Raw genomic sequence first — 27,939 nt, forward strand, 5'->3', positions numbered from 1 at the left:
CTCTAAAATATTGTTTATTTCATTTTTTTCTTATTTGTTTAACTTTGGTCTTTGTCATATGTACATTATAGATTGGTTATAGGAGTGCATGTACATAATTTACAAATAAGTGAACTTTCTGGGATATGTTCTCCAAAAACTTTTACTGATTGGGTACATAATTTTAAAAAAATGGAAACCAATGAAAATAACCAATTTGCAAAGGGCCTTTCTGGTCATGTGAATAGAAGAAAATGAATATTATTTATTCTTGATTTTTAAAGATTTTCATTATTTTTAAAAGACAGCTTGAGTTGATGTGTTGAGTTGCAGTGAATCTTGAAATAATTTGAATTCATTTAATGTTGTGCATTTCCTTTGAAGAATTAAAAAGTTTTTTGCAGGTTACCTAATTTACCACAAGTCATCCTTGTGGATTCTGTAATAAATAGTATTTACATTTTTTAGAAAGAGAAACTGAAGCACCAGGAAGCCAAGATTCAGGTCATTTGAGTGTTCATTCAGTCTTAAACCTCACTATATATCATGTTTTCCTTGTTAACTTTTTTGAGTATTATGGACTTACCATGAAATAAGTTAAATATTAAAGAACATAAAGGGTACTTTCATGTAGCAATTCATTTTTGTGTCTAAGAAATATTATTTAAAACTTCATACACAGTAAGATCTAATTTTACTTCTCTGATTTCAGATAGAAAATCCAAGGTATCTACGGGAGAAGCCCATTCCAGTGTCTTTGGTAGGTGTTGAATGTCTTGATTTTTCCTCAGAGATAAATATTTTCCTCTAAAGTATATGTTTATAAGTACTCTCTCAGTCTGTTTAATGAAAATGAATTATCTTGTTAATCATTGAAAAGTGATTCACATAATTCTTGTTTGTCATATTGATATTATTCAAGCATTTTTACATCTACCAATGAAAACTTTGTCTTGTTCAATTGCACACTAAAAACGAGAATGCAAATATTGATAAATATATTACTTAAGTATATATATGAGGCCTTAAAAAGTATTTAAAGTTTACTAAATTAAATCTTTCTTTTTCAGCAAATGACTGCCAAATCAAATCTGGGGAAAGCCAGCAGTCTTGAAGATGAACAGTTACTCCACCTAATGCATGAAAAAGAGGTAGGATTGAGATATTTCTAAAATAGGAGGTATAATTTGAGTATTTGATCCAATATTAGTAGTAGTAGTTAGACAAAATTGTGAGGTGGTTTGTTTATAATTGAAGTCTTTTCCTTTTCACATTAATTTGCTACCTTGTGATACTTATTTTTCCTTCTTATACCTTCCCTGCTCCCTCCAACTTAGTCCTTCCCTAAAGTCTTAGTGCTGGATCTAGCTGTCTAAAGTCTGACAATATGGTGTAATTTGGAGATATGGGCTGCTTTTCTCAGGGAATTGGTGCCTCAGACCTATAACTCTATTTTCCCTCTTATCAGAACCTATCTGTTGTATATTTCACACCTGTTAATTAGCTATTGCCTCTATGATTGAACTGGTAAGCTAATACATTTAATAATTAATAAAGATATAATGGGTTGCTTCTCTTTAGATGTTTAAAAGGGGATGCTTAGAGGTATGTTGGCTTACTAACAGTAGTGACACTTCTGTAGGAAGAAAAGGAGGAAATTTTTGGATGAGAAAAACTTTCTTGGAACCTCTGAAGCCTGTCATGTAGGCAAGTGCCGACTATGTCTACCTTCCAGTAATGCTAACTCTATTAGATTTATGCTAACAGTTTTCATAAAGTGTATTCCACAGTTTTTGTGTTATTAGGCATATGGTAGTGATGATGTGACAGATTTGGAAATACTGACCTGGATTTAGCTTGTGTAGCAGTGAAGATTATGATCCAAACTTGACAACATTTTGACACAGACACACAAACACTGACACAGAGGGACACAGATTCCTCATAGAAAAAGTGGAAAAAGGAAGACTGCTCAGCAGAGCAGACCATATTTTATATCCCATCTAGCCATTATCCCCACTGAGCATCTTGCCATCTACTCTGTCCCCACAGTATAGTCAATTTGACCATACTACCATTATTCCTGGAAAGGGGGTATCACATAAATAACCCAAGAGTCAGTTTTTCAACTCTGTACCCTGTGACTCCCTAGGATACTCCCTTCTTTGGCTACAACTTCCTGTGTGTGTTTATGTGTTCTCTATTATAATGTAAGCTCCCAGTGCTTAGGACTGTCCCTGGCAAGTAGCAAGCACTTAATAAATGCTTTATTTTGAAAGATTTTACCCCCTTACGAGGGGACTTGAAGAAGATGGTCATAAAGAGGTACACTAGTCAGATCTAGTCTTCTCCATTTTAGGATAATATAGGGTAGAATATTTGAAAGGAGCTATATTTTCTTGTTTTGGGTAACAGTTTGACATTCAAATAATATCATTCTGGTGTTTTTTTTTCCCAGGAAAGTATTCATATTCTCTCTCTCTCTCTCTCTCTCTCTCTCTCTCTCTCTCTCTCTCTCTCTCTCTCTCTCTCTCTTCCCTTCCTTCCCCCCTCCCTCCCTCCCTCCCTCTCCCTCTCCCTCTTTCTCCTTTCTGTTGACAAAATAATTTTAATTAGAAGTTTCATGCAGAATAAAACCAGGTAGTTTACTAAATGTTGAGGATACAAAGAAAAAAGTGAAACATTCCCTGTCCTGAATTGTATTATAATGAAGGACATAAGACATACATGGAGAGTGTCCTAAAAATCTTAGTGCAGTTTAAAGCTTTAAACACACACACACATACACACACACACACACACACACACACACATAATATATAGGCATATGTGAAATGGATAGAACCTAGTTTTGAGAAGGGGTGCACTATCAAGTGGGGAGGGGTCAGAAAAGTCTCCCCGGGGAATGTCGTTTTTGAGCTAAGTCTAGAAGGAACTAGGGATTCTAAGAGGCAGAAAGTAACACAAGGAGCACTTTCTAGTCGTGGAAGATAGCTAGTGCAGGCATATATGAGCAACAGCAAGGAGGCAATATGGCAGACAAGAAGAATAGGAAGGGGCCAGTTATAAATGCCAAACAGGAATTTCTCTTTGATCCTAGAGATGATAGGGAGCTGCTAGAGTTTATTCAGGGGGTGTGTGTATTGTAAAAATTGTACTTTAGGAAAATTGCTTTGGTAACTACGTGGAAGATGGATTGGAGTGGGAGAGATTTCAGGCAGGGAGACTAAATAGCAGGATAATGCAGTGGTCCAGGTGAGGTGATAAGGACCTGAACTAAGATGCTAGCCATAATGCATAGAGAAAAGGAAGGGGGACCGAAATGAGATGTAGTGGAAATAGAAACGATAGATTTGACAACTGATTAGCTATATGGGGTAAGGGAGAGTGATGAGTTACAAAATAGGTAAGGAAGGTGATGCCCTCAACAGAAGCATGGTTGGGAGTGGTGGAGAAGAGATTCCAAGTTCTATTTTAGACATATTGAGTTTGAGATGCCTGCAAGACATCCATTTTGAAATGTCCAGGAGGTAGTTGGTGACAAATAGATGTAGCATTTATAGGATCATAGAATCATAGATTTAGAGCTGATTTAAAGGTCAGAGTCAGTATCTGAGTCAGGATTTGAACCCAGGTCATCCAGACTTCAGGTTCACTGCTCTATCTAGTATGCTAGTTTGTCATTCTGAGGTAGGACTGGAGCTCAGGACAGAGACTTGGCCTTATACACAGATCTGGGAGTCATCTGAAGAGAGATAATTGAACCAATTGGACCTTATGAGGTCATTAAATGAGAGAGTATATAAGAGATTAAGGGCCAGGATAGAGCCTTAGGGAATATACGGTTAGTGGGAATTACAACTGATGATCAATCAGCCTTGGAGCCTGAAAAGGACTGGTCTAATTGGTAAGAATACAAAGGGGAGAGCATCACAAAAACCCAGAAAGGAGGTAATATCCAGGACAGGGTAATCAAGAGTGTCATGTGCTACAGAGAGATTGAGAAAGCAGAGGACTAAGATAAGGCAGTGGAATTTAAGAGATCATTGATAACTTTGGAGTTATTAAAATTGAATGATATTGGAAGCCAGATTGCTGAGATCCAAAACACTTTGAACTTCTTAAAGTGTTAATGTTAGGCTACATTTTAGAACTTTATCTTTATGGACTGAGAAATTAGTGAAGTAAATTTGGCTTTTATTGATTTTTCCCCCTTAAATCATAAACTAAATATTACAAAATGTAATAGGTGTGGAAAGGGTTTTTTTATTTATGAATTTAAAATTTTCTTTTCCTTTTGTGAAAGGGCTCTTTTAAGTATTTCATAAATTGACATTTAAATGTTTGTACTTTTAAGAACATGTAGCTTCCTTAGCACCCTGTTCATAAATGAAAGATAAACATCTACAAAAGAAAATGTCATCTTAATATTGGAGAATATTTTAAGCAATTTCATAAGAAGTTTATTTTTGTTGATAATGGAGAGGATATTTATTTTTAACTTTTTTCACTACGTAAGCCCTATTCACTCTTACCTTAGTGAAACTCCATCTGTTTGTTATTCAGTTGCTATAATTTACAGATAGATAAAGTTTTTACCTAGTGCCATTTTGGAATTAAAAATGATGTTTGAGGTATTTACAAATGATATAAGGAGCTCATTTTGGTATAATGATAGTTGTATTCTGATCCACCATTTTTAACCTTGGCTTTTGAATTTGTAGTATTTTTTTTTTTTTACTGTCAGTAACTGCCTCCTAAGACATTCCTTGTAATTGTTCCTTTTAATTTTCTTTGGTACTTAGTTTTTCATTGGAAAGACTATATAATATGGAATAATTAAAGGGATACTTTATTTTTTGATGTTTATGGTAATGTGTTAGTACAAGATTTGTACTAGTTGTACGATTGTAAATGGGCATACACACACACACATATATGTTTGTGTATGTGTGTGTGTATACGCATATGGAGAGAGAGAGAGAGAGAGAGAGAGAGAGAGAGAGAGAGAGAGAGAGAGAGAGAGAGAGAGAGAGAGAATATAACCAGATTGTGAAGGGCTTTAATGCCAGAGGAATTTGTCTTTCTTCCTAGAAACAATAGTGAACTTCTGAAGCTTCTTGAGCAGTAAAGTGACATGGTAAGACTGTACTTTTAGTAGTACCAACTTGTCAACTGTAGGGTAGAAACTTGTAGGAAGGGCTTAGGTATAGCCATGTGAGTGGAGATAAGGGGACAAATGTGAGAGATATTAGAGAAGTAGAATTGATAAGACTTGGGAACTTATTAAGTGTGAGGGAGGGTTGAATCAAGGATTGCTCTGAGATTGAGAACCTGGGGGACTTAAGAAGAATTGTGTTACCCTTGATAGAAATTGGGAAATTAGTAAGGAGGCAGGTTTTTCTTTTCTTTTTCAAACTTATTTTTTATTTTCGACCTTTTTTTCTTTTAATATTGAGTTCCAAATTCTCTCCCTCCCACTGTTTACCCTTCGCCCACCCAAACAACATATCAATTATACATGTACAGTCATGTGAAAGATATTTCCATATTAGCCATATTGTGAAAGAAAGAAAGAAAACTATGCTCCAGTTTGCACTCCGAGTTCATCAGTTCTTCTCTGGTGGTGGATAGCATTTTTTCATTGTGATTGTTTGGAAGTATCTTGGATTCTTCTGTTGGTCAGAGTAGCCAAGTATTTCATGGTTGATCATCAGTACATTGTTATTGTGCACAATGATCTTCTGGTTCTTCTTACTTCACTTTGTATCAGTTCGTATAGCTTTTGCCACGTTTTTTCTGAAATCACCCCCCTCATCATTTCTTATAGTACAGTACTACTCTATCACAATCACATGCCACAACTATTTGGCCATTTTCCAATTGATTAGTATCCCCTTGATTTTAATTCTTTGCTACCACAAAAAAAATCTGCTATAAATAGTTTTGTACATATAGGTCCTTTCCTTTTTTTATTTGATTTCTTTCTGGTACAGACCTTGTAGAGATATTGCTGGGTCAGAGCGTACGTAGTTTTATAACCTTTCAGGTATAATTCCCAATTGTTCTGCATGGTGGTTGGACCAGTTCAGAACTCCACCAACAATTTGTTAGTGTACCTTTTTTCCTTCATCCCCTGTAGCATTTGTCATTTCTGATAGGTGTGAGGTGGTACCTCAGAGTTGTTTTAATTTACATTTCTCTAATAGTGATTTAGAACATTTTTTCAAATGACTACAGATAGCTTTGATTTATTCTTTTGAAAACCGCCTGTTCACATCCTTTGACCATTTATCAATTGAGGAATGGCTCTTTTTATAAATTTGACTCAGTTCCATATATATTTGAGAAATGAGGCCTTTATCATGCTGTAAAATTTTTTGATATTACTTAATTTTCTAATGCTCAGGTAAGTTTTTTGTTGAAGATAATGAATTCTGCTTTAGATATGTTAAATTTGAGATACCTTTGAGATATCTAGGTGCAGATGTTTACCAGGGAGTAGAGCTTTGGATTTACAGATTTGGGAGGAATCTGCATAGAGGTGATAATTGAATCCATAGGAATAGATGAAATCTCTAGGATAGAGAAGAGAAGAGGGCCCCAAATGATGGCATATGGAAAAATAATGGAACGGGGATGGTGACTCAGCAAAGGAGAAAGTGAAGAGACAGGAAGAGAATAAGACTTCTTTTAAGTCTTAGTTAAGTCCTGTCTTCTGTAAGAAGTCTTTCCCAGTCTTCTGTCATCTTAGTTCCCTCCCAATGATATTATTTCAAATCTATCCTTTATAGATCTTATTTGTATCTAGTTGTTTGTGTATTTTTCTTTGTTAGACTGTGAGCTCCTTGAGAGCACGGGGACTGTATTGCTTTTCTTTGTATCCGCAATGCTTAGCATAGTGCCTGACACATTGTAGGCTCTTAATAAATGCCAGTAGACTGACCAGGTGAACAGTGTCATGAAAACCCAGGAAAGAGTATAATATCAAGGAAGAGGAGAATGTCTACAGAATAAGATACTGTAGAGAGGTCAAGAAGGATGAGGACTGAGAATGGTCTTTAGTAAAGATGTAAATTTTCATGGATTTTCTTTATAATCAATATTAACATTGGAAATGAAAATTTACATTTTAAAATATTTGACAGCAGCATATTATTCTGAGATATTAGAAAGCAATAACAATGACCAGTTATGACTCCAAAAGATAGATGATGAATCATGCTTCCCATCTCTTGGCAAAGAAGTGATAAATCAGAGGTGCAGAAATTCTTAAATCTCTCACAGATTTTTTTTCTTTAAAGTTTTACAGTCATTTTATAAATTATTTTTTGGTTTTGCTCACTTTACCGTGCATCAGTTTGTACAAGTGCTTCAGGTTTCTGTGACTGGACAGTCTCTTAGTAATTTTTAATAATGCACCAATAGCCGTATCATTTAACTACTTTTCTATTGGAGAATGGCTATTTGTCTTTATACATACATACATACATACATATATATGTATTTATTAATTGTTTATATAACCTCATTATTAATTACTTGTTTAAATAGTTTAGTGTTGTTTTCAGATGCATATTTGATCTTTTTTTTCATTATTTTTCTTCGAGCTTTTTTACTAATTATTATTTTTGCTCTGCTAAGTTGGTGTTCTAACTGGACATAGACAGCTTATTAAGAGATGATTCCCACATTAGTAATGATTTTTTCCTGTCTTTTGAAATGTTGTTTTTCAATTTTTTGATGTTATTTGTGGCTTTACATACCTAGTGCTTCCCAGTTCTCTGGGAAGTAATTATGACATAAGAGCATAAGGAATTTTTGTAATCTATAGGCTCTCTCTTTCCTACTTCTTTCCAATATATTTTTCATTACCCTTATCTATTCTCACCTTTGCTTTGAAGTCACTGAGTGTCAAAGTGTAAATTCTTTGAATTAAGAAATTAAAGCATCAGCTGTAGTGTATGTATAACTATAGCCTGTAAGTGCCTTTAATGAGGGAAGGTGGAATTTGGTTAATAGAAACCAAAAGCTTTTTGTTCTCAAAAATTAACTACAAAGATTGAAGCCTTTGTCTAGAAGATGCAAATTTTGAAGGTCTCAACTTTGAAGATCCTTGAGAATAATGCCCTATATAACCTGCTAGTGTTTATTCTCTGAGATAAGTAATTATTTCCAGTAACATTTTACATGAATATATTAAACCAGAAATAACCTCTTAGATTAATCTTAAGAATTTATAAAAATGACTTGATTTTGTCTGTTTTCCAAAATTCTTAAAAATGGGAAACTCTTTTCTTGTACCTGCATAAAATATAATTAAAATATTACCTAACTGATACGATTTTAAACACTATGTGAAACTTTTGCTTTAACAATTTGAAGATTCTTTTTAAGTTCTTTATATAACTTTTCTGCTTCTTAATCTTATATAGCTCTTGGTGAATAAGTTGTAAATATTTCATTGTGTTGGGTTTTTTTTTACAAATATTTAACACGAGTTCTATAATATGACAAGAACAAATATGTCATGAAAATGTTTCTTTTTTCTGTTGGGCATATAATACCAACTCTACCTCTTCCTTCTGTGTTTCTCCAAGGAGTACTCATGAGCCTGCCTTTCATTTACTTCTTTCTTTCCTTTAACTTTACTCATAGCAAGAATATCCAGATTGATATGATTCAGTTCCTCCATAAGTACATGTATGTATAACATATGCTTATTCTCTCTATATGCACATATATCTATGCATGATATATACACATATACATACATATATGTGTATCGGGTATTCAGGGAGGATTAGCACTTCTGGTATAAGGGCTTGCTAAGCCCTCTTCAGGGCTGCATATCCATCTTTGCTGTCTACTTTTGACTCAACTTTTACCTGTGGCACCAAGAAGCTGTAGGATGCAGAGCAGCTGCAACCTGCTAAAACTGTCTTGGCAGATGAGCTAAATCAGGTTGAGAGTAACCAACTGGCCTCAAATCCATTGGTGAGTTAGGGAGATGTCTATCCCCAAGTATGTGAAGACTTCCCTTGGTGGAATGGGCAGATGAGAACAACTTATTTCAATGGCCTGAATTTTTTGCAGGCACCTGAAGCAGGTACGATGGAGCACTTAGTGTTTGGTCAGACATAGAGGATGCTAAGGTCATCCACTACATCCTGGGCCATTGCAAACTGTCCTGACTTTTGTCTTGCCACTGGATTTCAATGATACTGGAAGAGAGAGTGAGGCTGATGACTTTGTGCAGCTTTACCACACTCATATCCGAATTCATGCACAAGTCAGGACATCACCCTGTGATGTCATTGACCCTTTGAAAATGAAGGATATACAACAACAATATGTGTATATATTTGTTCATTCATCATTGGGCAGAGGTCTCACACTTAGATTTTAAGTAATAAAGTTATAGTTTTTAGATAGCATAAAAACTTTAATATTTTTTAGCACCTTCTGTTATTTTTTTCAGACTATCTTAAAGTATTTCTTTGTTTCATTTGCTGTTTTGACCAAATAGTTTATTACTAAATGGCCAGCCTACTGGTAATGAGACTCCATATTTAACTAGCTTGGTCCTCTGAAAGCAGATTTGATCAGCCAGGACCATATTTGAAGCTTTCTAGTTTGGTGAAACCTAACCAAGCTTAAACTCCACTGCCATAGCCTTAAAAAATCCATTCTACAGTGCATTGTCTAAGGAGGCTCAAAGGGTATGCTGACTTAATTTGTACTGTCTTTGAAACTCTTATTAAAATTTCTGTTTCTCTTATTCTCTTCAATAAACTTATTTTTCTGGTAGGCTTTCTATAAATACTCATCATGATTTGTTAAATACAAGATGACCAAATGTCTCAAGAAATGATGCTTTTTTGTTAACTTTGCATTCATGATAAAACCTACTTTGATATTCAAAATAAACAAAGAATTGATGTAAATAAATAAAACCAAAACCCATTTTCCAGTAGATAAGTGGTTAAAGAATATGAATAAGTTTCAAGACAAATTTCAAACTATAAAGCGCCACATGAAAGCATGCTATAAATGACTAATAGTAAAGGAAATTCAATTTAAACACTTTGGAGGTTGTGCCTCACATTTTGCAGATTAGCAAGGATGACAAATGTGTAAACAGATAATGTTGGAGGTGCCTTGGAAAGACAAGCATATTAATAGAATGTGGGTTGAGTTGTGAAGTGGTACCTCTAACTTCAGATATCAATCTTGAATTATTTATTTTGAATAATTTTGTATTCAAAATTTTGAATTATTCTCAATTATTTTGAATTACTTTGACCCAGCAATCCTACTACTGTACATGTATGCCAAGAGAGTAGAAGGCATTAGCAGTATTGCAATATATACTAAGATATTCTTAGCTATATTTTGTGTAAGCAAAGAACTAGAAAAAATATGGATGCCCACCATTTGAGGAATAAAGTGTGGTATTATGAGTGCAATAAAATATTATGGTGCAGTAAGAAATGACAGACACCAGGAATTCAGCAAAATATGGAAAGATTTGTATGAAGTGATGGAATGTGAAATAAGTAAGACCACGACAACATGCAGAATGACTTCAGTGGTGTAAATGAAATCACCATAATGAAATTGAACCCTGAGTCACTGAAAAATGAATGAATTTCCTTCAGAACATATAAACATATTTAGCCCCTCAAGGTAAAGAGATTGGGAGACAAATAGGACTAAATGATGTATACATTGTGAGGTGTGGGTACTGTATTGGATATTTTTGTTTAACTATTATTCTTTATCGCAAGAATGGATTCAGTCTAGAAGTGGGGATTGCTGTGAGGATAAAATGAGATACTCTCTGTAAAGCAATTTGCGAGCCTTAAAGTTCTATATGAATGCTAGCTATTATGTACTTATTATATCCTGGCAGGCTTTATTTTTCTTATTTTTCCACTTTGCTTACACTACTCCATCTCCTGGCTTAGTGCTTTCTCATTGGCTATCCTTCAAGCCTAGAATGCTCCCACTCCTCACCTCTACCTCTTGGCATCCCTCAGCTAAAAATTCCATCTTCTGTAAGCTGTATACAAAGATACAAACAAAAGCTAATGTTTAAAAATAAATTCAGAATTCTGTGTCATGAATTAATTGTGGATATAAATTTGATATTTTTTATGTTTTGAGAATATAAAAATCTAGCTATTTTTAGTCATTTCCTAAGGAGATTTTAGGAAAAAAATAATTTGAGTCATAAATCTATTTGAGATAGAAATAACAAAGTAAGCTTTCCCCCCCCTAATTATTAGGCCAAACATTAGCAATGAAATCTTTTTAATTAAAATGACTTGACAGTTGAGTCTATTGAGATTATATTTCATAAATTTTGGTATAATTTATTCTCATGTCTTAAATTACAGTTGTATATGAAGTGTTATAAATCAGTGAGAAAACCTTGAAGATTAAAAAAAATTGGTGTTTTTGATTAAAATCCTCCTCAGTTACTTAGGGATACTATGTGCCAAGTTAATGAAAGTAAATACTGTAACACACCTTTTCAGGTATGTTTACCTCATATATTAAATTAGGGAAATGTATACTTATTGTGGGAAATATAACATGCATTAAAAAAATCAGAAATTATTTCCTTTTTATAAAAATGTCATCTGGTCACCAAGAATTATGTATATGACTTGATCTTTATTAAAGTTGTGTGCTGTCCTTTGACTCTTTCTTACTTTTTAAAAATGTCTTTGAGTCTGATGGACTTTGGCATTAAGAAGAAAATACATAATTTTCTAATTTCATGAAGATTAATTCCTTTACCGTGAAAATTGAGGCTTATAGTTAAACAGTTTTATTTATTCTGATCTTTAGGGCAATGCTGAATATAAATGCTAATTCTGTTACCACTACTAGTATTTATACACATACACATATACACATGTATTTTCTTGTAAATATATCTGTCTTCAGAATTTCACCAAAATTTTTTCAGGGGGAGAGTTAACACAATCCTGTGTCAGTGAAATCAATTAGCATATAGTATGGGCTAAGAAAATTCAAAGAGAAATCAAAGTTTACTTAATTAGAAGAATATTTTTCCATTTTCATTATAAAGATACAACTTAGTATTCTAAATACAGAATGACTTACTAGGTGATCTCTTTAACATACCAGAAAGGTCAAACTGGTGTTATTATCATTTGTTTGTAATATGAACAAATATTTAGAATTTAATAAAAATTGACGTTTGCCTCTCTTTTCCCCTTCTCTGATACCCTTTTTAAAATCAAGAAGGCTTCCATAAATAATCAAATTGTTTTTCTGAAGAATTGATAAAGAAAAAAACCATATTGTAGGAATTTTATACCTTTTATGAAATATATAAAATATGTATTTTATAGAACTGTAGAGTAAAAAGAGCAGATATAATTAGCATGTGATTTAGCTTTTCAAACAGGTCACTTTTAAGGAAATTCTTATGCTCTATATGTGTATACATATACCTATACCTCTGGAGTTATGGCCCTTATCTGACATTTGGGAGGTGATTAGGTTGCTATAAACTTCTGTGTAAGGAAGCTCTCTGTAGTTTTATGTAGCGGTGGGAAAATGTTTTCCATTCATGGATTTAGAGGGGGGACATGTTTCCATATTGTTTTCAAGGAAATTCATACCCAGAATGGGAAAATTAAACCGATTTTAATTCTAACTTCTGTGTCTACTGAGAGATATGCAAAATTATCCATATTTTTTAAAGTCCTGTTCATCTAACTTGATAAAAATGGTGAATCACTTTGATTCTTGTTTGACATTTTAGTAGACCTATTTTAGAAAACATTTTAATAATTTTATTTTAATTTCTCACAATAGAGTCTAAAATTACTTCATGACTTGCACAGAAAATTAGGTGTACAAATGAAAAAAAATTAGAAAAGTAGTTGCTTGTTAGTAAAGAACAAAAATGCAGTATTCATATTTTTGTTTGTTAGTAAATTTTTTAATGCCATACATCTGTTGGAATGTTTATTACCTTAATTCTTTAGAAATACATAGTTCATAAATGTATGAGCTCCCATCAAAAATAATGCAGAAAAGTATACAGCTGGTTTTGTAAATAACTGTAGGAGTATTGATATGTATTAGATTTTAAAATGTTCCCTTTCTCCTACCCCCACTGGTAGATGATTAGTCTGCAGAAGATTAGTGGTCAATATAGTTCAAAACCTAGCCATGGAATAATAAGGGAACACAGCTTTTTATTATAAGTTTATAAATTAAACCATTACAATGAATTCTAAGTTTCAGTATTAATTTTCTAAGACTAAGTAATTGTGGCATCTGAGAACAGAGTCAAATGAGGTGACTCCTTTTACTTTCTAGCCATTTAGCTGTCAGTCATCACCATTTTTTTGTGGGGTAAGCATTCTGGGCTACTCTAGTGGTTCATTAGACATTATAACATTGAAGGTGTAGATAGATGGAAATTACAGGTGAAGTAATAGCTGATGTTAGCAGTAGAACAATAGTGTTTGAGCTGGTTCATTTTTTAACACATAGTTGGTTTCTTTAAGAGATCAATGCTTGGTCCTATGCTGTTTAACATTTTTATCAGAGACTTGGATAAAAGCATAGATGGTGTATGTGTCAGATTTGTGGAGGACACAAAGCTAGGAGGATATTTAGCGCACTGGTTGACAGAGTCAGAATCCAGACAGATTGACAAGCTAGAATGAATTAAATAAGGAAAATTTAAAAGGGATAAATATATAGTCTTATGGCTGGGATTAAAAATAATCAACTCCACTACTAAAAATGTCAGAGGAGTGCCTGCACAGCAATTCTGGAAAAGATCTTCAGATTTTAATGAATGACAAGCTCAATATGAATCTACAGTGTGATACGGTTACTGAAAAAAGAAAAGAAAACAAGACAAATGTGGTCTTTGGCTACATTAAGACAATAACAACTTATAGGAGTAAAGAGATGATAATCCTGATGTACTCAGCCACAGTTAAACCGTATGTAGTATTCATTTTGGGGATGACTAATATCCCCTCTCTTTCCCCCCGACTTGCTATCTTAAGTTGGGGTGACACAGTAGATAGAATGCTGAGTCTAAAGTCAGGAAGACATTTGTTTTTGTTGTTTGTCCAGGGTCACACAACTAGTAAGTATCAAGTGTTTGAGGTCAGATTTGAACTCAGGTCCTCCTGAGTCCAAGGCCAGAGCTCTATTCACTGCGCCACCTAGCTGCTCCTGTCCTTTATTTTGAAAAAAGACCGATGACATCACAGTGTTCGAGTGGCTCTGAAGTTGTGCAGCTCATGTTACCTTTTTGCTTCTATGATTCTGCTCTGCTCATGGAGTACAGTGGCTTCTATGATGAGGGTATGCAATGCTGGATAGTCCTGTGCCAGTGTTTCCATGTCTCACAGTCAGTGTTGAAGTTCTTCAGAGATACCTTGAGAGTGTCCTTATGCCACTTCTTCTGACCACCATGTGAATGCTTACCTTGTGCAAGTTCTCTGTAGAATAGTCTTTTGGATGAACATGCATTTGGCGTTTGAACTATGTGGCTAGGCCATTGGAGTTGTACTGTCTGCTATAGAGTTAGAATGTTTGGCAGTTTAGTTCTAGAGAGGCCCTCAGGACCTTATCTTGCTAGGTAACCTTCAGGATCTTCCTGAGACAATTCAAGTGGAAGTGGTTCAGTTTTCTGGCATGGTGCTGATAGACTGTCCAGGGTTCATAGGTGTACAACAGTGTATTAGCATGATGGCTCTGTAGACCTTCAATTTGGTATGCAGCCTGATAACTTTTCTCTCCCACACTTTCTTTTGGAGCCTCCCATACACTGACATAGCTCTGACAATACATGTATCCCCCTCATCATCTGTGTGGACAGCCCGGGAGAGTGTACTGCCAAGGTTAGTGAACTTTTCCACAACATCCAAAATTTCTCCATTTATTGTGACCAGTGGTGCCACATATGGTTACTGCTGTGGTGGCTGGTGGAGGACCTCTGTTTTCTTGATGTTGATTGTCAGGCCAAACTTAGCATAGGCTGCAGAGAATTGATCCATAATCTGTTGCATTTTGGCCTCAGAGGCTGCATTGAGTGTGAACAAAAAGTTGTGCACCAACTTCCCCTACACTTTGGTCTTAGCTTGTAGCCTTTTCAAGTTAAATAGCTTACCGTAAGTGTAGAAGCTGATTGAAGGCATCTGATAACATTGTGGAAAACATTATACTGAAGAGCACAGAAGCAAGCACACAAGCCTGCTTCACTCCACTGGTGACTGAGAAAGCATGAGAGCATTGTCCTTCATCCAGATCCCGGGTGGGCGTGCCGTCGTGAAACTGACATACAATGCTGGTGAACTTCTCTGGGCAACCCAATTTCATCATTATCTTCCGTAGGTCCTCACAACTGGCAGTGTCAAAGGTCTTGGTCATATTGAGAGACGTTGTGTACCAAACTCTATTCTGCTCCTGGCATTTCTTCTAGAGTTGTCTAGCTGTGTGACCCTGGGCAAGTCAGTTTACCCTGTTTGCCTCAGTTTCTCATCTGTAAAATGAACTGGAGAAAGAAATGGCAAACCATTCAAGTATCTCTGCTGAGAAAACCACTAAACGGGCTCACAGAGAGTCAGACACCAGTAGAATGACTGAACAGCAACAACCAAAGGCCCTTACTAGAGTAGCGTAGCATGAACAATAGTAACAAAACATTTTCCCCATTAACTTGGTTCACATTTTCCTAGAAATACATAGAATGCAATAGAAGAATGGGCACACATACTAATAGACACACGTGTAGGGAATACAGGTAGCCAAGGCACTGGGCTCTCCTGTTTTTTTCTTCTGATATTCTCATACTATTCCCTAAAGGGAGTAATATTTTTACTAAGCTGGTTGTTATGCTGTATTCCTGGGCCTGATCTTCTCTATAGTTCATCTTTTTTGGCTTGCTCTCTGCTGGGAGATACAGCGATTGCACAGGCGGCTCCCCAGCAAGCTACTTTGTCGATAGGGGGAGGAAGGAGAAAGAAATTCCCTCCAGCCCCATTGCCCTCTGGAAGACCTATTCCCTTCCAAGGGCTGCAGCTTCCAGAGGTAATTATCTCAAATGACAGCAGGCCTGTCTCAACTGACTCCAGAGCTGAATACTTTGCTTTTTAAAGGCTATCCATGGTGTGACTGATCCTTGAGCCAGCCAGGTTTTGAATGGTCATCTTCGGGGTTTGGCCGCTGAAGGTCTCATGCCCTTTACAAGATTCAAAATGATCCACTTGGAATCTTAAAGGAGTGAATTCTTTATCAGGTGCAAATGTAACTATTTTCAGTCTGAAAAGAACAAAGCCTAAACACCTCACTGATTTTGTTGCCCATTCCTTATATTCTGTAATTTTATCAAATGGTCCAGGGAGACATAGATGATCAGGGATTCCTGGGTCAAATCTCCACTAAAAATAATGGTAATAATAATAATGATAAATAATTAATTATATGTATTATGGCATATCTTTTTGGAGTGACAAAGAATTGGAAATTGAGGAGGTATCCAGTAGTTGGGAATGGCTGAACACATTGTGATATATGAATGTGATGGAGTACTATTGTCTTATGAGATGTAATGTAGGGGATGGTTTCAGAGAAGCCTGGGAATTCTTCTATGAACTGATACAGAGTGAAATTGTCAGAACTAGGAAAGCAATTTATATAATAATGACAGTATTTTGAAGACAAACAACTTTGAAAGGCTTGTGAACATTGATGAACACAATGATTAACCAAAATTCCCAGACACTCATGATGAAACATCCTGTTCCAGATAGAGAGGTGATGTACTCAGAATGCAGATTGAGGCATATATTTTTTTTAACTGAGCTGATAGAGGTGTTTGTTTGAAAACCTGAAAAGGAAAAAAAAGGGTTTTTTTGGTTTTTGGTGAGGTGATTGGGATTAAGTGGCTTGCCCAGGGTTACACAGCTAGTAAGAGTTAAGTGTCTGAGGCTGGATTTGAATTCAGGTCCTCCTGACTTCAAGGCCAGAGCTCTATTCACTGTGCCACCTAGCTGCCCCCAAAATGAAATATTTTAAGAAGAACTAAATAAAGGGGAAAAAAGGGTAATGGACTCAAAGTTAAGAACCGCTGTAATAGGAGAGGACCACAGATATCAGAATGGTGAACAGGGAAAGGAGAGTGAGCAGTGATGCATAATAGCAAGGTAGGTGGATGTCTAAAGAGGATGTGATGCTGAAGTGTGCTCCCACGTATAGGATCTGCCAGTAGATATAGTTGTCTTATTAGGCTAGTCTGCATATACTCCTTCCAGTCTTCAGTCAACTAGACTGAGCTCTTAGGGAGGAGCTCCAAAGATGAGTCAGTTAACTCGCTCAGGCATTTGGGCTATGGATTTTGGAAATTCCAAGTTATAGCTTTAGTTGCAGGTTTAACATGGAGAGTGCTGGTTCAGCTGGGAAGGAGCAATAGATGGAGAAAGTGGTATAATGAATTTGGGGAACACTTAATAGGTTTGGCTGGAACATTATTGTATTACATAATATGTACAGACTCATCCTACCAGGGAGCCCTAGATTTAAGTCTCATACCATAATAAAATGTGCTATGAACTCTCTAGGTTAATAGTGATAGACACCTGAATTCCTCTCATTCCAGCCTATCTGAGTTTTATGTAAGCTCTCATGAAAAAATAAGCAGTGTGAATGCAATCTACTGTAAACATACTTTGATATTTTGATTCAGTGAATTCACGAAGACTTTATTAAACAACATTTTTTTTTTAACTAGAGGCAGCTGGTGGTGCACTGGTTAGAGCACTGGGCTTAGAGTCAGGAAGAGTAGAGGTCAAATCCAGCTTCAGACTCATAACAGCTGTGTGGTGCTGGACAAGTCACTAAACCTGTGTTTGCCTCAGTCTTCTCAAATGTGAAATGGGTACAATAATAGCACCTACTTTGTAGGGTTATTGTGAAGACCAAATGAGACAATATTTGTGAAAAGAGCCTAGCATAATATCTGGCACAATGTGTGTGATATATAAATACGTATTCTCTTCCCTTCCTTTAATATATGAAATTGGTACAGTGCTTCAATTCTTCAGTCTTCTTGAGCACAAAAAAATTAGGGTTTCTCCTGGGAACAGTGATGAGTATAGAAATCTTTTCTTTAGCTTTTCTTTGATACTCTGAACTCACCTGATGTTCCTTCCGTTTAGCACAAAAGCGTATCTATACTTATGGACTCACACTAAGGAATTACTCAATTGGTCATTAGTATTTGGAATGAGTTTGTGAGTTAACTGCTTTTTCCTTGTTGAAGACCTTTCATAAATAATCAGATTCTTGAGGTATGTTTCAGGAGCCAGCCTACAAATTTCCAGCAATAGGAAGTTGTCTTATGTTTTGTGATCTTTCAAATGGACCATTGTGCTCATAGTTTAAAAAAGTGCACCCTCTGATAGCATAAGCAAATTAGGAGAGCATGGAATAGTTTACCTGTTAGATCTATAGATAAGGGAAGAATTTAGGACTAAACAAAACATAGAGAGCGTCATAAGATATAAAATGGATAATTTTGGTTATATAAAATTAAAAAGCTTTTGTACAAACAAAACCAGTGCAAGCAAAATTAGAAGGAGAGCTGAAAACTGGGAAAATTTATAGCAGATATCTTTGATAAAGGCCTCATTTCTCAAATATATAGAGATCTGACTCAAATTTATAAGAATACAAGTCATTTCCCAATTGACATTTATCAAAGGATATGAATAGGCAGTTTTCAGATGCAGAAATCAAAGTTTCTATAGTCACATGAAAAAAATGCTCTGAATCACTATTGATTAGAGAAATGCAAATTAAAACAACTCTGAGGTACCACCTCACACCTATCAGATTGGCTGATATGACAGAAAAGGAAAATGCTAAATGTTGGAGGTGATGTGGGAAAACCGGGAGGTTGGTGGAGTTGTATACTGATTACACTATTCTGAAGAGCAATTTGAAACTATGCCCAAAGATCTGTCACATTGTGCATGTGCACCTTTTGATCCAGCAATATCACTACTAGGTCTGTATCCCAAAGAGATTTTTTTAAAAGGAGGAGAAAGAATCTGTTTGCACAAAAAATATTTATAGTAGTTCTTTTTGTAGTGGCTAAGAATTGGAGATTGATGGGATGCCTATCAATTGGGGAATGACTAAACAAGTTTTGGTATGTGATTGTAATGAAATATTATTGTGCCATAAGAAATGATGAGCAGAATGATTTCAGAAAAACCTTGAAAGACTTACATGAAATGATGCAGAGTGAAGTAAGAAGAACCAGGGGAACATTGTACATAGTAATAGTAATATTATGTGATGAACAACTGTGAATGACTTAGCTATTCTTAAGCAATACAGTGATCCAAGACAAATCACAAAGGAGGGGCAGCTAGGTGGTGCAGTGCATAGATCTCCAGCCTTGGAGTTAGAAGGACCTGAGTTCAAATGTGGCCTCAGACACTTGACACTTAACTAGCTGTGTGACCCTGGGCAAGTCACTTAACCCCGATTGCTCACCACAAAAAAAAAAAAAAGACAACAAAGGATTCATGATGAAAAATGCTGTCTGCCTTCAGAGAAAGAGCTGATGGCATCTGATTACAGACTGAAACATATTATTTTTTCTTCCTTCTTTCCTTCCTTCCTTCCTTCCTTCCTTCCTTCCTTCCTTCCTCCCTCCTTCCCTCCTTCCTCCTTCCCTCCTTCCCTCCTTCCCTCCTTCCCTCCTTCCCTCCTTCCTTCCTTCCGTCCTTCCTTCCTTCCGTCCTTCCTTCCTTCCTTCCTTCCTTCCTTCCTTCCTTCCTTCCTTCCTTCCTTCCTTCCTTCCTTCCTTCCTCTTTCTCTCTTACTCTCTCTCCCTTTCTTTTTTTTTTTTTGTTCTTTCCCCCCCCTGCCCCCTACAAAATGTCTAATATGGAAATGTTTTACATGATTACACGTGTATAATGTGTATCACATTGCTTACCATATCAGAGAGGAAGGAGGAGAGGGAGGAATAGAATTTGAAACTCAAAACTTAATGACAAATATTAAAATTGTTCTTACATATAATTGGGAAAAAATAAAATATTTAAAAAAAGAAAAGCACACCCTCTCATCTTCTGATTCTTGCCTGAGTCATGTTGCCTGATTTGGGCACAACTCAACATGATGGCTTTTGTGTCAACTACCCCCTTAGGCAGTGTTCATGTTCAGCTCACCTCATATATGTAATTTCTGTGTCTCTCTTAGAAGTTTGGTCAGGTTCTTTGGACACCTAATGCTTGTGTCTGTGTCCTTGTGCTGGGTTCAAGAGTAGCAGTTGGAGTTGGCACAGTTTATACTTATTGGGATTGTAGATGTGTTGAAGGAGACCGAGGGTAGCAATATTCATTAGGAGAATCTCGTGTGATGAAAGTGTGAGTGTCTGCTTATGTTCATACCATCAGAGGTAAGAGAATTTAGAACCAGAAGTAACTTTTGAAATCACTTATCTCTCCCTGCCCCTTCCCCATCATCTTCTGTTGCTCCCCTGCTTCTTCGTTTTCCATTTTAGTAAAGCCTTGCTGATAGATGGAAGCTCCTTGCCACAGGCGTGCTTTTCTGTGCAGTTGTTACTCCTTGTCTAAAACAGACATAATGGTAAAATAACTCCTTGGGATGCTTTTCTATTGTTTAGGCAATATCTATATACTTTGGTGTTATAGTTTGTATTATTAGATTAACTTTTTCCTCATGGTAGATTTTACTGAGAGGCCTTTGTGGTATTGTAGAGCTTGGTGTAATTAGTACAATGTTATCTACAAATAGCATCTCCATCTATAAGAAATGCTTCTTTTGTTGGGACCTTAGGCAGAGCTTTTAACATGACACGTTTGGCAAATGTATCTCCATGTTTAACACTGTGGAACATGATGTACCAAGAATTGAAAGTGATGTCAGTTATTCCCTGGACTGTATTCTTCCACTTGCGATGAAATGGGAAGCTGCAAGTAGACAGAGAACTAAGTCTAGAATTGAGTGAGTAGAGGGAGGACATAGACAAGAATTGCCTTTGGAAAACTGCATAGTGTTTTCAGTGATTGTAAACTTTTCATAGCTGTAAAAGCCTGAATATTCTTTTAGTGATGCTTTATGGTGATGAATCATGGGGCACCATGCTGCCAATGATGACTTAAATACAAGAAGCAGTATAACAAACATTCTTAAAAATATGTATAATTAGTAAAGGAGTTGGATTGCTCGTAAAGTAAGAATGAGCATATTACCAAGATAGATCTTAGAAATTGGATAATAGTTTAGAGCTAAAAGACACCTTAGTTATCTGAAGAAACTGAGGCTCAGAGAAGTTAAATGACTTGGTCACACAGGAGTTGTAGAGCCTAGATTTAGACTGAATTCCTCTTATTCCAAATATGATCTTCTTCCTATTATATCATACTGCCCTTCATTTGATTCATTAGTATTTGCAAGATACTAAAAGAAATGAAAACTCTTCATTGGGTTTGGGTAGATCCTTTTTGGAGTATTTGTGGGAAAACTTGGCTAAGAGTCTTTTAGAAAGAGAAAGCATGGACTGGTGTGGATTTGCATTGCTAGAGAAAGTACCTATGTTATCAGAATCATGGATCTTTCCAGGCTACTACTTTGTGCTGATAGCTGCATAAAAGCATAAACATTCCATCTTTCATAGCATTAGGGGCAAGTCTCAATGACAGTGATATAAGAATGGTTGTGAACTTGCCAACATGGTTATTCAATTCACAGTGTTGACCCAGCCCACCTAACCATGACAGACTCTTTGTTAAGTCTTTCAGTTAGCCAAAATGGAACCTACTTACTTAATCAACCTTTCAGCCTTATGCATGTGTAACCACCCAGGGCTAGAGGTGGTGAGTTGATTACAAAGCCCTCTGAGATTTGGTTCTTCCCAGTTTGGGTAAAAAAGAAATTGAATGTGATATTGAATGGGATAGGGGGGTGAGTGGGTGTAATTTTGACTGATGATTGTGGCAGATTGTGGTGGATATGAGGAAAGAGTGGGAGAGAAGGGTAGATAACATAAGCACAATTGTGGAATCCAGTGACTAGGATATCTGCAAATCCTTTTTTTTTTTTAAGTGGAAAGATATAGAACTGTGGGTTGTTTTTTGTTTGTTTGTTTGTTTTTAATCATGCTCATTTCAGTAGCAAGAATGTTGAGGGAAATCTTGATAGGAGGAAAGGGTGGATTCTAACCTGCCCCTGCCTTACTTCCACTTAATTGTGCATTTAAAAAAATTATTGTAATACTACCTTTACTGAATTTTTAATATTTATTTTTTAAATGGCTGTGACTAATCTTGTCTTTAAGTTATGTGATGTTCTTTGTGATGGAAGGATATGAGAAAGCATTGGGAGCTGCTGAAGAAAGAGGGATCTCTAGTGTGAAGCTAGAATTTAAAACCTTAGCCATTGTTAAAGAGTTCGGCTCTCTAACTGGAGGCAAAAGCAAGAGCCATATTATAAGCACAGAATCACAAGGAATTAATACCCCATGGTATACATTTATCTTATAGCCTAGAATGAAAGATACACATGAGTCTACATTTATGCTGCTGCCCAGCCCTTGAAGCACTGAAAAAAAAGTATTTGTTGGTGGAATTTGCTTTTCTGAGATCAATCTTGGCTATTCCCTCTCAACTAAACTTGGCTAACCTACTAGTTCACCTTTTCTGGTGTGGATCATGGTCTGTCAACCACATGTGCTCTGTCTTTGATTGCCTCATCTAATCCACTTCTGGAGAGCAGTCCTTTGCAATATTTCTGCCTGTGTTTATGCTGTGGCTCATTTGAACAACTCTTACTCTATGTGGAATTCTTAGTGTTGACCCACAGCTCATCTGACTATTAACTGATTCTTACTTGGTCCTTGCTATTTATTAGACAACCTGGCCTCTTTTCAAATATGTCCCCAGATTGCCTCCACCTTATTGTAATCTCTCCAGGAACTGGACAGTTTTGCCATAGCACCTGATAGAGATGATTCCTGCTTATCAAAGTTTTGCTTATCATTAGTCTTAACCACAGCTCAGAACCTACAACTGTCTTCAGATTCCTTTGCCCATGCCAGTTATCCTGAACATTTACACAGGCACTAGAAAGAATGCCAGCCCATCTTTGTTCCATCATAAAGTTTCTATGCTATATGGTTCTTTTGTTCTCTTTGAGTATTTATCTGCAAAATTATATATGTTTATATTTTACTAATATTATGTATACCTGTTTTGATTAGGTGCTTTTGAATTCATCTTGAGTTTTGCTATTTTTGTTTAAAATTTTTTAATTTTTTAAAGATACTCTGTTAAAAGTGTTGCAATTTGCTTTATATTTGTAGCTGGGTAGAATATAGTGCAGATGCTTTGCAAGAAAATTGGTCTAACAAAAAGTGGTGTTTTTTTTTATTATCAACACAACTTTGAAGAGCTATTTAGTGAGTGCACTACAGTTGCAAATGGCCATTCCCATCTACAGTTTGTATTTGTTAGTTTCATTTTTTTCATCTTAAAATTTTTAGTAAGATAACTTAAATTTTATATGTGTTGTCATTATTTCCAACAAACATTTGTGAAGAAAATTCTGTATTGCTGGAAGGGGGCTGAAAGTTATAATGAACATAAAATGAACAAAGTCATTCCCCTTAAGATTCTTAGAGTGTTAAGTATTGGGGAAAGAGTTTTTTTTAATACTTAAAGAAATTTGCCCATATGAATAAAATGTATAAAAGTCATTCCTCTTAAGAATCTTAGAATGTTAAGTAGTGGGGAAAGAGGTTTTTTTTAAATACTAAAAGAAATTTGCCCATATGAATAAAATATATAAGATTAATATGGCATATATTCTCATTTTCTAAGCCTCTGATAGGCCTCATTCTGAGAGGAATTATGGGCTTCTGAGTAGGGAGCTGGCCTTGGAAATAGGGAAACATAGGTTCAAGTTTGTTTTCTGACATATATACTGGCTGTATAATCATGGGCAAGTCATTTAACCTGTGAATGCTTTAGGCATCTCTCCAAGACTAGAAGTTGCAGAGAAAGTTCTGACTTGTATTGGTAGAATGAATTTCTTCATCTGGAAGTTACCTATACCAATGAAATAACAAGTTGAGTCCCAATTCTGATATTTTCACTTATAGAAACAGATAGCATATTCAAAGTCACATGAGCACATTCAGAAGACACACGTAAATGGAAAGGGTGGGGTTGGAGACAGGATATTCATAGCTAAAATATTCCATGAAAGGTTAAGGATTTGTGTGTATGTATATGTATATATGTGTATATGTGTATATGTGTACATGTAGATTTATACATATATAAAAAATTAAAGTAATTTTGGGCGCAAAATTCACTGTTAAAAAATGATCCCGTTAAAATTAAATTAGAAGTAAAAGGTAGATAATCTGCATTTGAAATTTTTTGCTACTCTTACTAATATAGTAAGAATTTTCAGGAAGAAATATATAGGTTCCTCAAGAAAGAGCTTAGTTTAATTTAGATTTGATTTTATATATCACAAAGCAAACTAATTTGTCACAATTTAAAATTCTTTCTTTCCCTTAAAGTTGGAGATGAAAACAAAAATATTAGAAGGTAAATTTCATGAGGAGAAGCTTAAATTACAACAGAAGCATGATGCTGATGTTCAGAAGGTAAGATACAGTTGTTCATTAAACAAATATTTATTGCATGCTTAGTATATCCAAAGAATTCTGTGGGAGATATAAAGATGTATAAAACTTCCTTTTTCTCAAGTAGTTGATAGCTTAGTAGGAATTTTTGAAAGTTGTTTATCAGATTGTTTTAGAGCTCAAAATGAAGAAATGGTTAATGATGTTTCTTTAAGTGGGGAACAAAATAATATTAAAAACATTTGGGAAGCGATAATTATTTTAACAATACTTATTAACATAATGAATCGTCAAAACAATCTGAAAAAATATGATGCGTAACAGTTACTTTACATAAGTATACGTTTTTAACAATTCAAAAATGTGTATTAAGTTTCTCTTATTTGTATAATATAAATAATATTTGTATAATATAATAATATAATAAATTGTATTATACAAGTAATAATTTGTATAATAATAGTGCTAACCACTAGGAAAGATGCAAGGATCAGATACTGATTTATTTGTGTTAGTGTCATATTTCCCTACTAGACTGTGAACCCACTGAGTTCACCCACACAAATAAATATGATACCTACACAAATCAATATAATAAAAATAGAACAATAACATGTACATACCTGAACTTTGAGAAAAGAAAAACTGGAAAGCAGTATGGCAGAAATTGGGCTCATACAATATATGCCTCTTAACAAGATAAGGTCAAAATGGATACATGACCTAGATATAAAGAGAGACATTACAAGCAAATTAGAAGACCATGGGACATATTACTTATCCGATTTATGGATAGGCAAACAATTTATGAATAAACAAGAGATAGAAAGCAAAGATAGGTGTAAAATGATAATTTAGATTATATTACATTAAAAAGTGTTTGTATGGATGAAACAAATGTAGCCAAGATCAGAAGGAAAGCAGAAATTGGGGAAAAAAGTACAGACAGTTTATCAGATAAAGGTCTCATATCTAAAATATATAAAGAACTTTCTCAAATCTATAAGAATACTATTCATTCCCCAATTGATAAATGGTCAAAGGATAGGAACAGGCAGTTTTCCAGTGAAGAAATCAAAGCAATTTATAGTCATATGAAAAAATGATCTAAATTATTATTTATTAGAGAAATATAAATTAAAACAACCTTGAGATATTGTTTTATACCTATCAGATTGGCTAAGGTTATTGAAGGGGAAAGTGACAAATGTTGGAGGGAATGTGGAAAAATTGGGACACTAATTCATTGTTGGTGGAATTGTGAACTGATCCAGCCATTTTGGAGACTGATCTGGATTCATCTCCAAAGAGTTATTAAACTCTTTGGAGTTTATATACCCTTTGACCCAGTAATACCGCCACTAGGTCTCTTTCCAAAGATGATTAGGGAAAATGGAAAAGAACCTATATGTTCTAAAATGTTTATAGCAGCTCTCTTTGTGGTGGCAAAGAACTGGAAATTGCAGGGATGCTCATCAGTTGGGGAATATCTGAACAAGTTGTGGTATGTGATTGTGATGGAATGCTATAAGAAATGTGCTATAAGAAATGATGAGCTCAGTGATCTTAGAAAAACATGGAAACGCATGAATGAAGAGTGAAACGAGCAGAACCAAGAGAACATTGTATATAGTAATAGCAATAATTTTTTTTTAAAATTTGGTTAGGCAGTGAGGTTCAGTGACTTGCCCAGGGTCACACAGCTAGTAAGTGTTATGTGTCTGAGGCTGGATTTGAACTCAGGTCCTCCTGAGTCCAGGGCCAGTGCTCTATCCACTGCACCACTTAGCTGCCCCAGCAATAATGTTTTAAGGGTGAGTGAATAAGTCATTTTGACTATTATAAATGCCCAAATTTACTATAAAGGACTTATGAAGGTTCTATCTGCATCCAAAGAAAGAACTGATAAATAGAAGTATGCATAGAATAATTTCACATATATATAATATATACACACATATACATACACATTTACAAATATAAAAATACAAATGTGTGTATACACACACATACACACACACATACCCCTATTTGTGTCTAATAGGGGGTGGGAAGGAGAAGGAAGAAAAAAAGGGGGAAAAAAGAAACTTATAGAATAACTTTGTTGTATATTTAAAAGGAATAGCAAATTGTACATAGTGAATTTTTGATTTCATGTGCAATCATCTTTTTTATTGTACTATGTTATAGAAATGCTTGTTCTATCCATAAATTAAAAAATAAAGAAATTTAAAAAAGAAAAGGAATAGATTCATGTATCAAGTTATGTTTGAGATGAGACTCAAAGGATTTCACCTGGTGGAAAATATTTAGAATTGAGGAAACGGAGGCCAAGGAATATTATGACTTGTTGAAGATCACATGGATAGCAAAGCTGTGTTTTGAACCTAGATTCCCTGATTCTAAATCCATTGCTCTTTCTACTATGCTGTACTTCAGGAAGCTTAAGGAGTTATTGTGAATAGACTACTTTGACAGTAGTGTAGTGTTTGATGGAGAAGAATACCATGAGTTAAGTCTACGGAGGTGGGATAAGGTGGGCTAAGACTGTCAGGGAACTTCAATGACTAAGGAATTTAAATTTTATTAAGTAGGCAGGACAAAAAAATTAAAGGGACCTGAGTTGAGTAGTGTGACCAGATCTATGAATAATACAGTTAAGTCTGGGGTAGATGTGAATTATAGAGCTAGAATAGAGGTAGGTTAGAAGGCTGCTACATATGTTTGACAGAGGGCTATGTGAGTTGATTAGGTGGAAATTGGAAAAGACAAAGACAGATAGAAGGGATTTTGTAGAGATGCAATCAGTGGGAGTTGGTAACTGATTACATATGTGAGTTAAAGGAGAGGGCAAGTCAAAGATATCAAAGGTTGAAGATGTGTCATTGATAATAATGGTGAAATCAGAAGGAGGATAAAGTTTTTAGGGAAAGATAATAAACTCAAGTTTGAGATTTTGGACATTTAGGTGGAATACCTTTTAGAAAGGTGAAGACATGAGCCTAGGGCATGGGAAAGAATTCAGGTCTTTAATTATAGTTTTGAGAGTCATCTTTGTTGAAGTGGTAGTTGAAGCCATAGGAGTAAATGTGATAGTTGAGGGATAGAATGTAGCAAGAGAAGTGAAGATTAAGGACAGTACCTTAGAGAATGCAAAAATCTTTATTGGTGTCTCAAATGATTTGTTTTAAACTTTATCTGTATTTGTTGTTTCTTTCTGGCCTATGTTTTCTTTTACAACATGACTAATGTGG

The 27,939-nt window shown here is 35.3% G+C and overlaps 1 protein-coding gene across 1 annotated transcript in view; it reads left to right on the forward strand.

Annotated features, from left to right (window-relative positions):
* Positions 1–27,939, forward strand: part of CEP112 (centrosomal protein 112) — a 460,933-nt gene that overhangs the window by 67,001 nt on the left and 365,993 nt on the right. Inside the window, 3 exon segments of the mRNA XM_021000956.2 lie at positions 692–739; positions 1,050–1,130; positions 24,620–24,706. Of these exon segments, the coding sequence (XP_020856615.1) occupies positions 692–739; positions 1,050–1,130; positions 24,620–24,706 (216 nt within the window).

The sequence above is a fragment of the Phascolarctos cinereus genome, unplaced genomic scaffold, assembly GCF_003287225.1.
Source record: "Phascolarctos cinereus isolate Bilbo 61053 unplaced genomic scaffold, phaCin_HiC Scaffold_5;HRSCAF=322, whole genome shotgun sequence".
NCBI classification, from domain to species: domain Eukaryota; kingdom Metazoa; phylum Chordata; class Mammalia; order Diprotodontia; family Phascolarctidae; genus Phascolarctos; species Phascolarctos cinereus.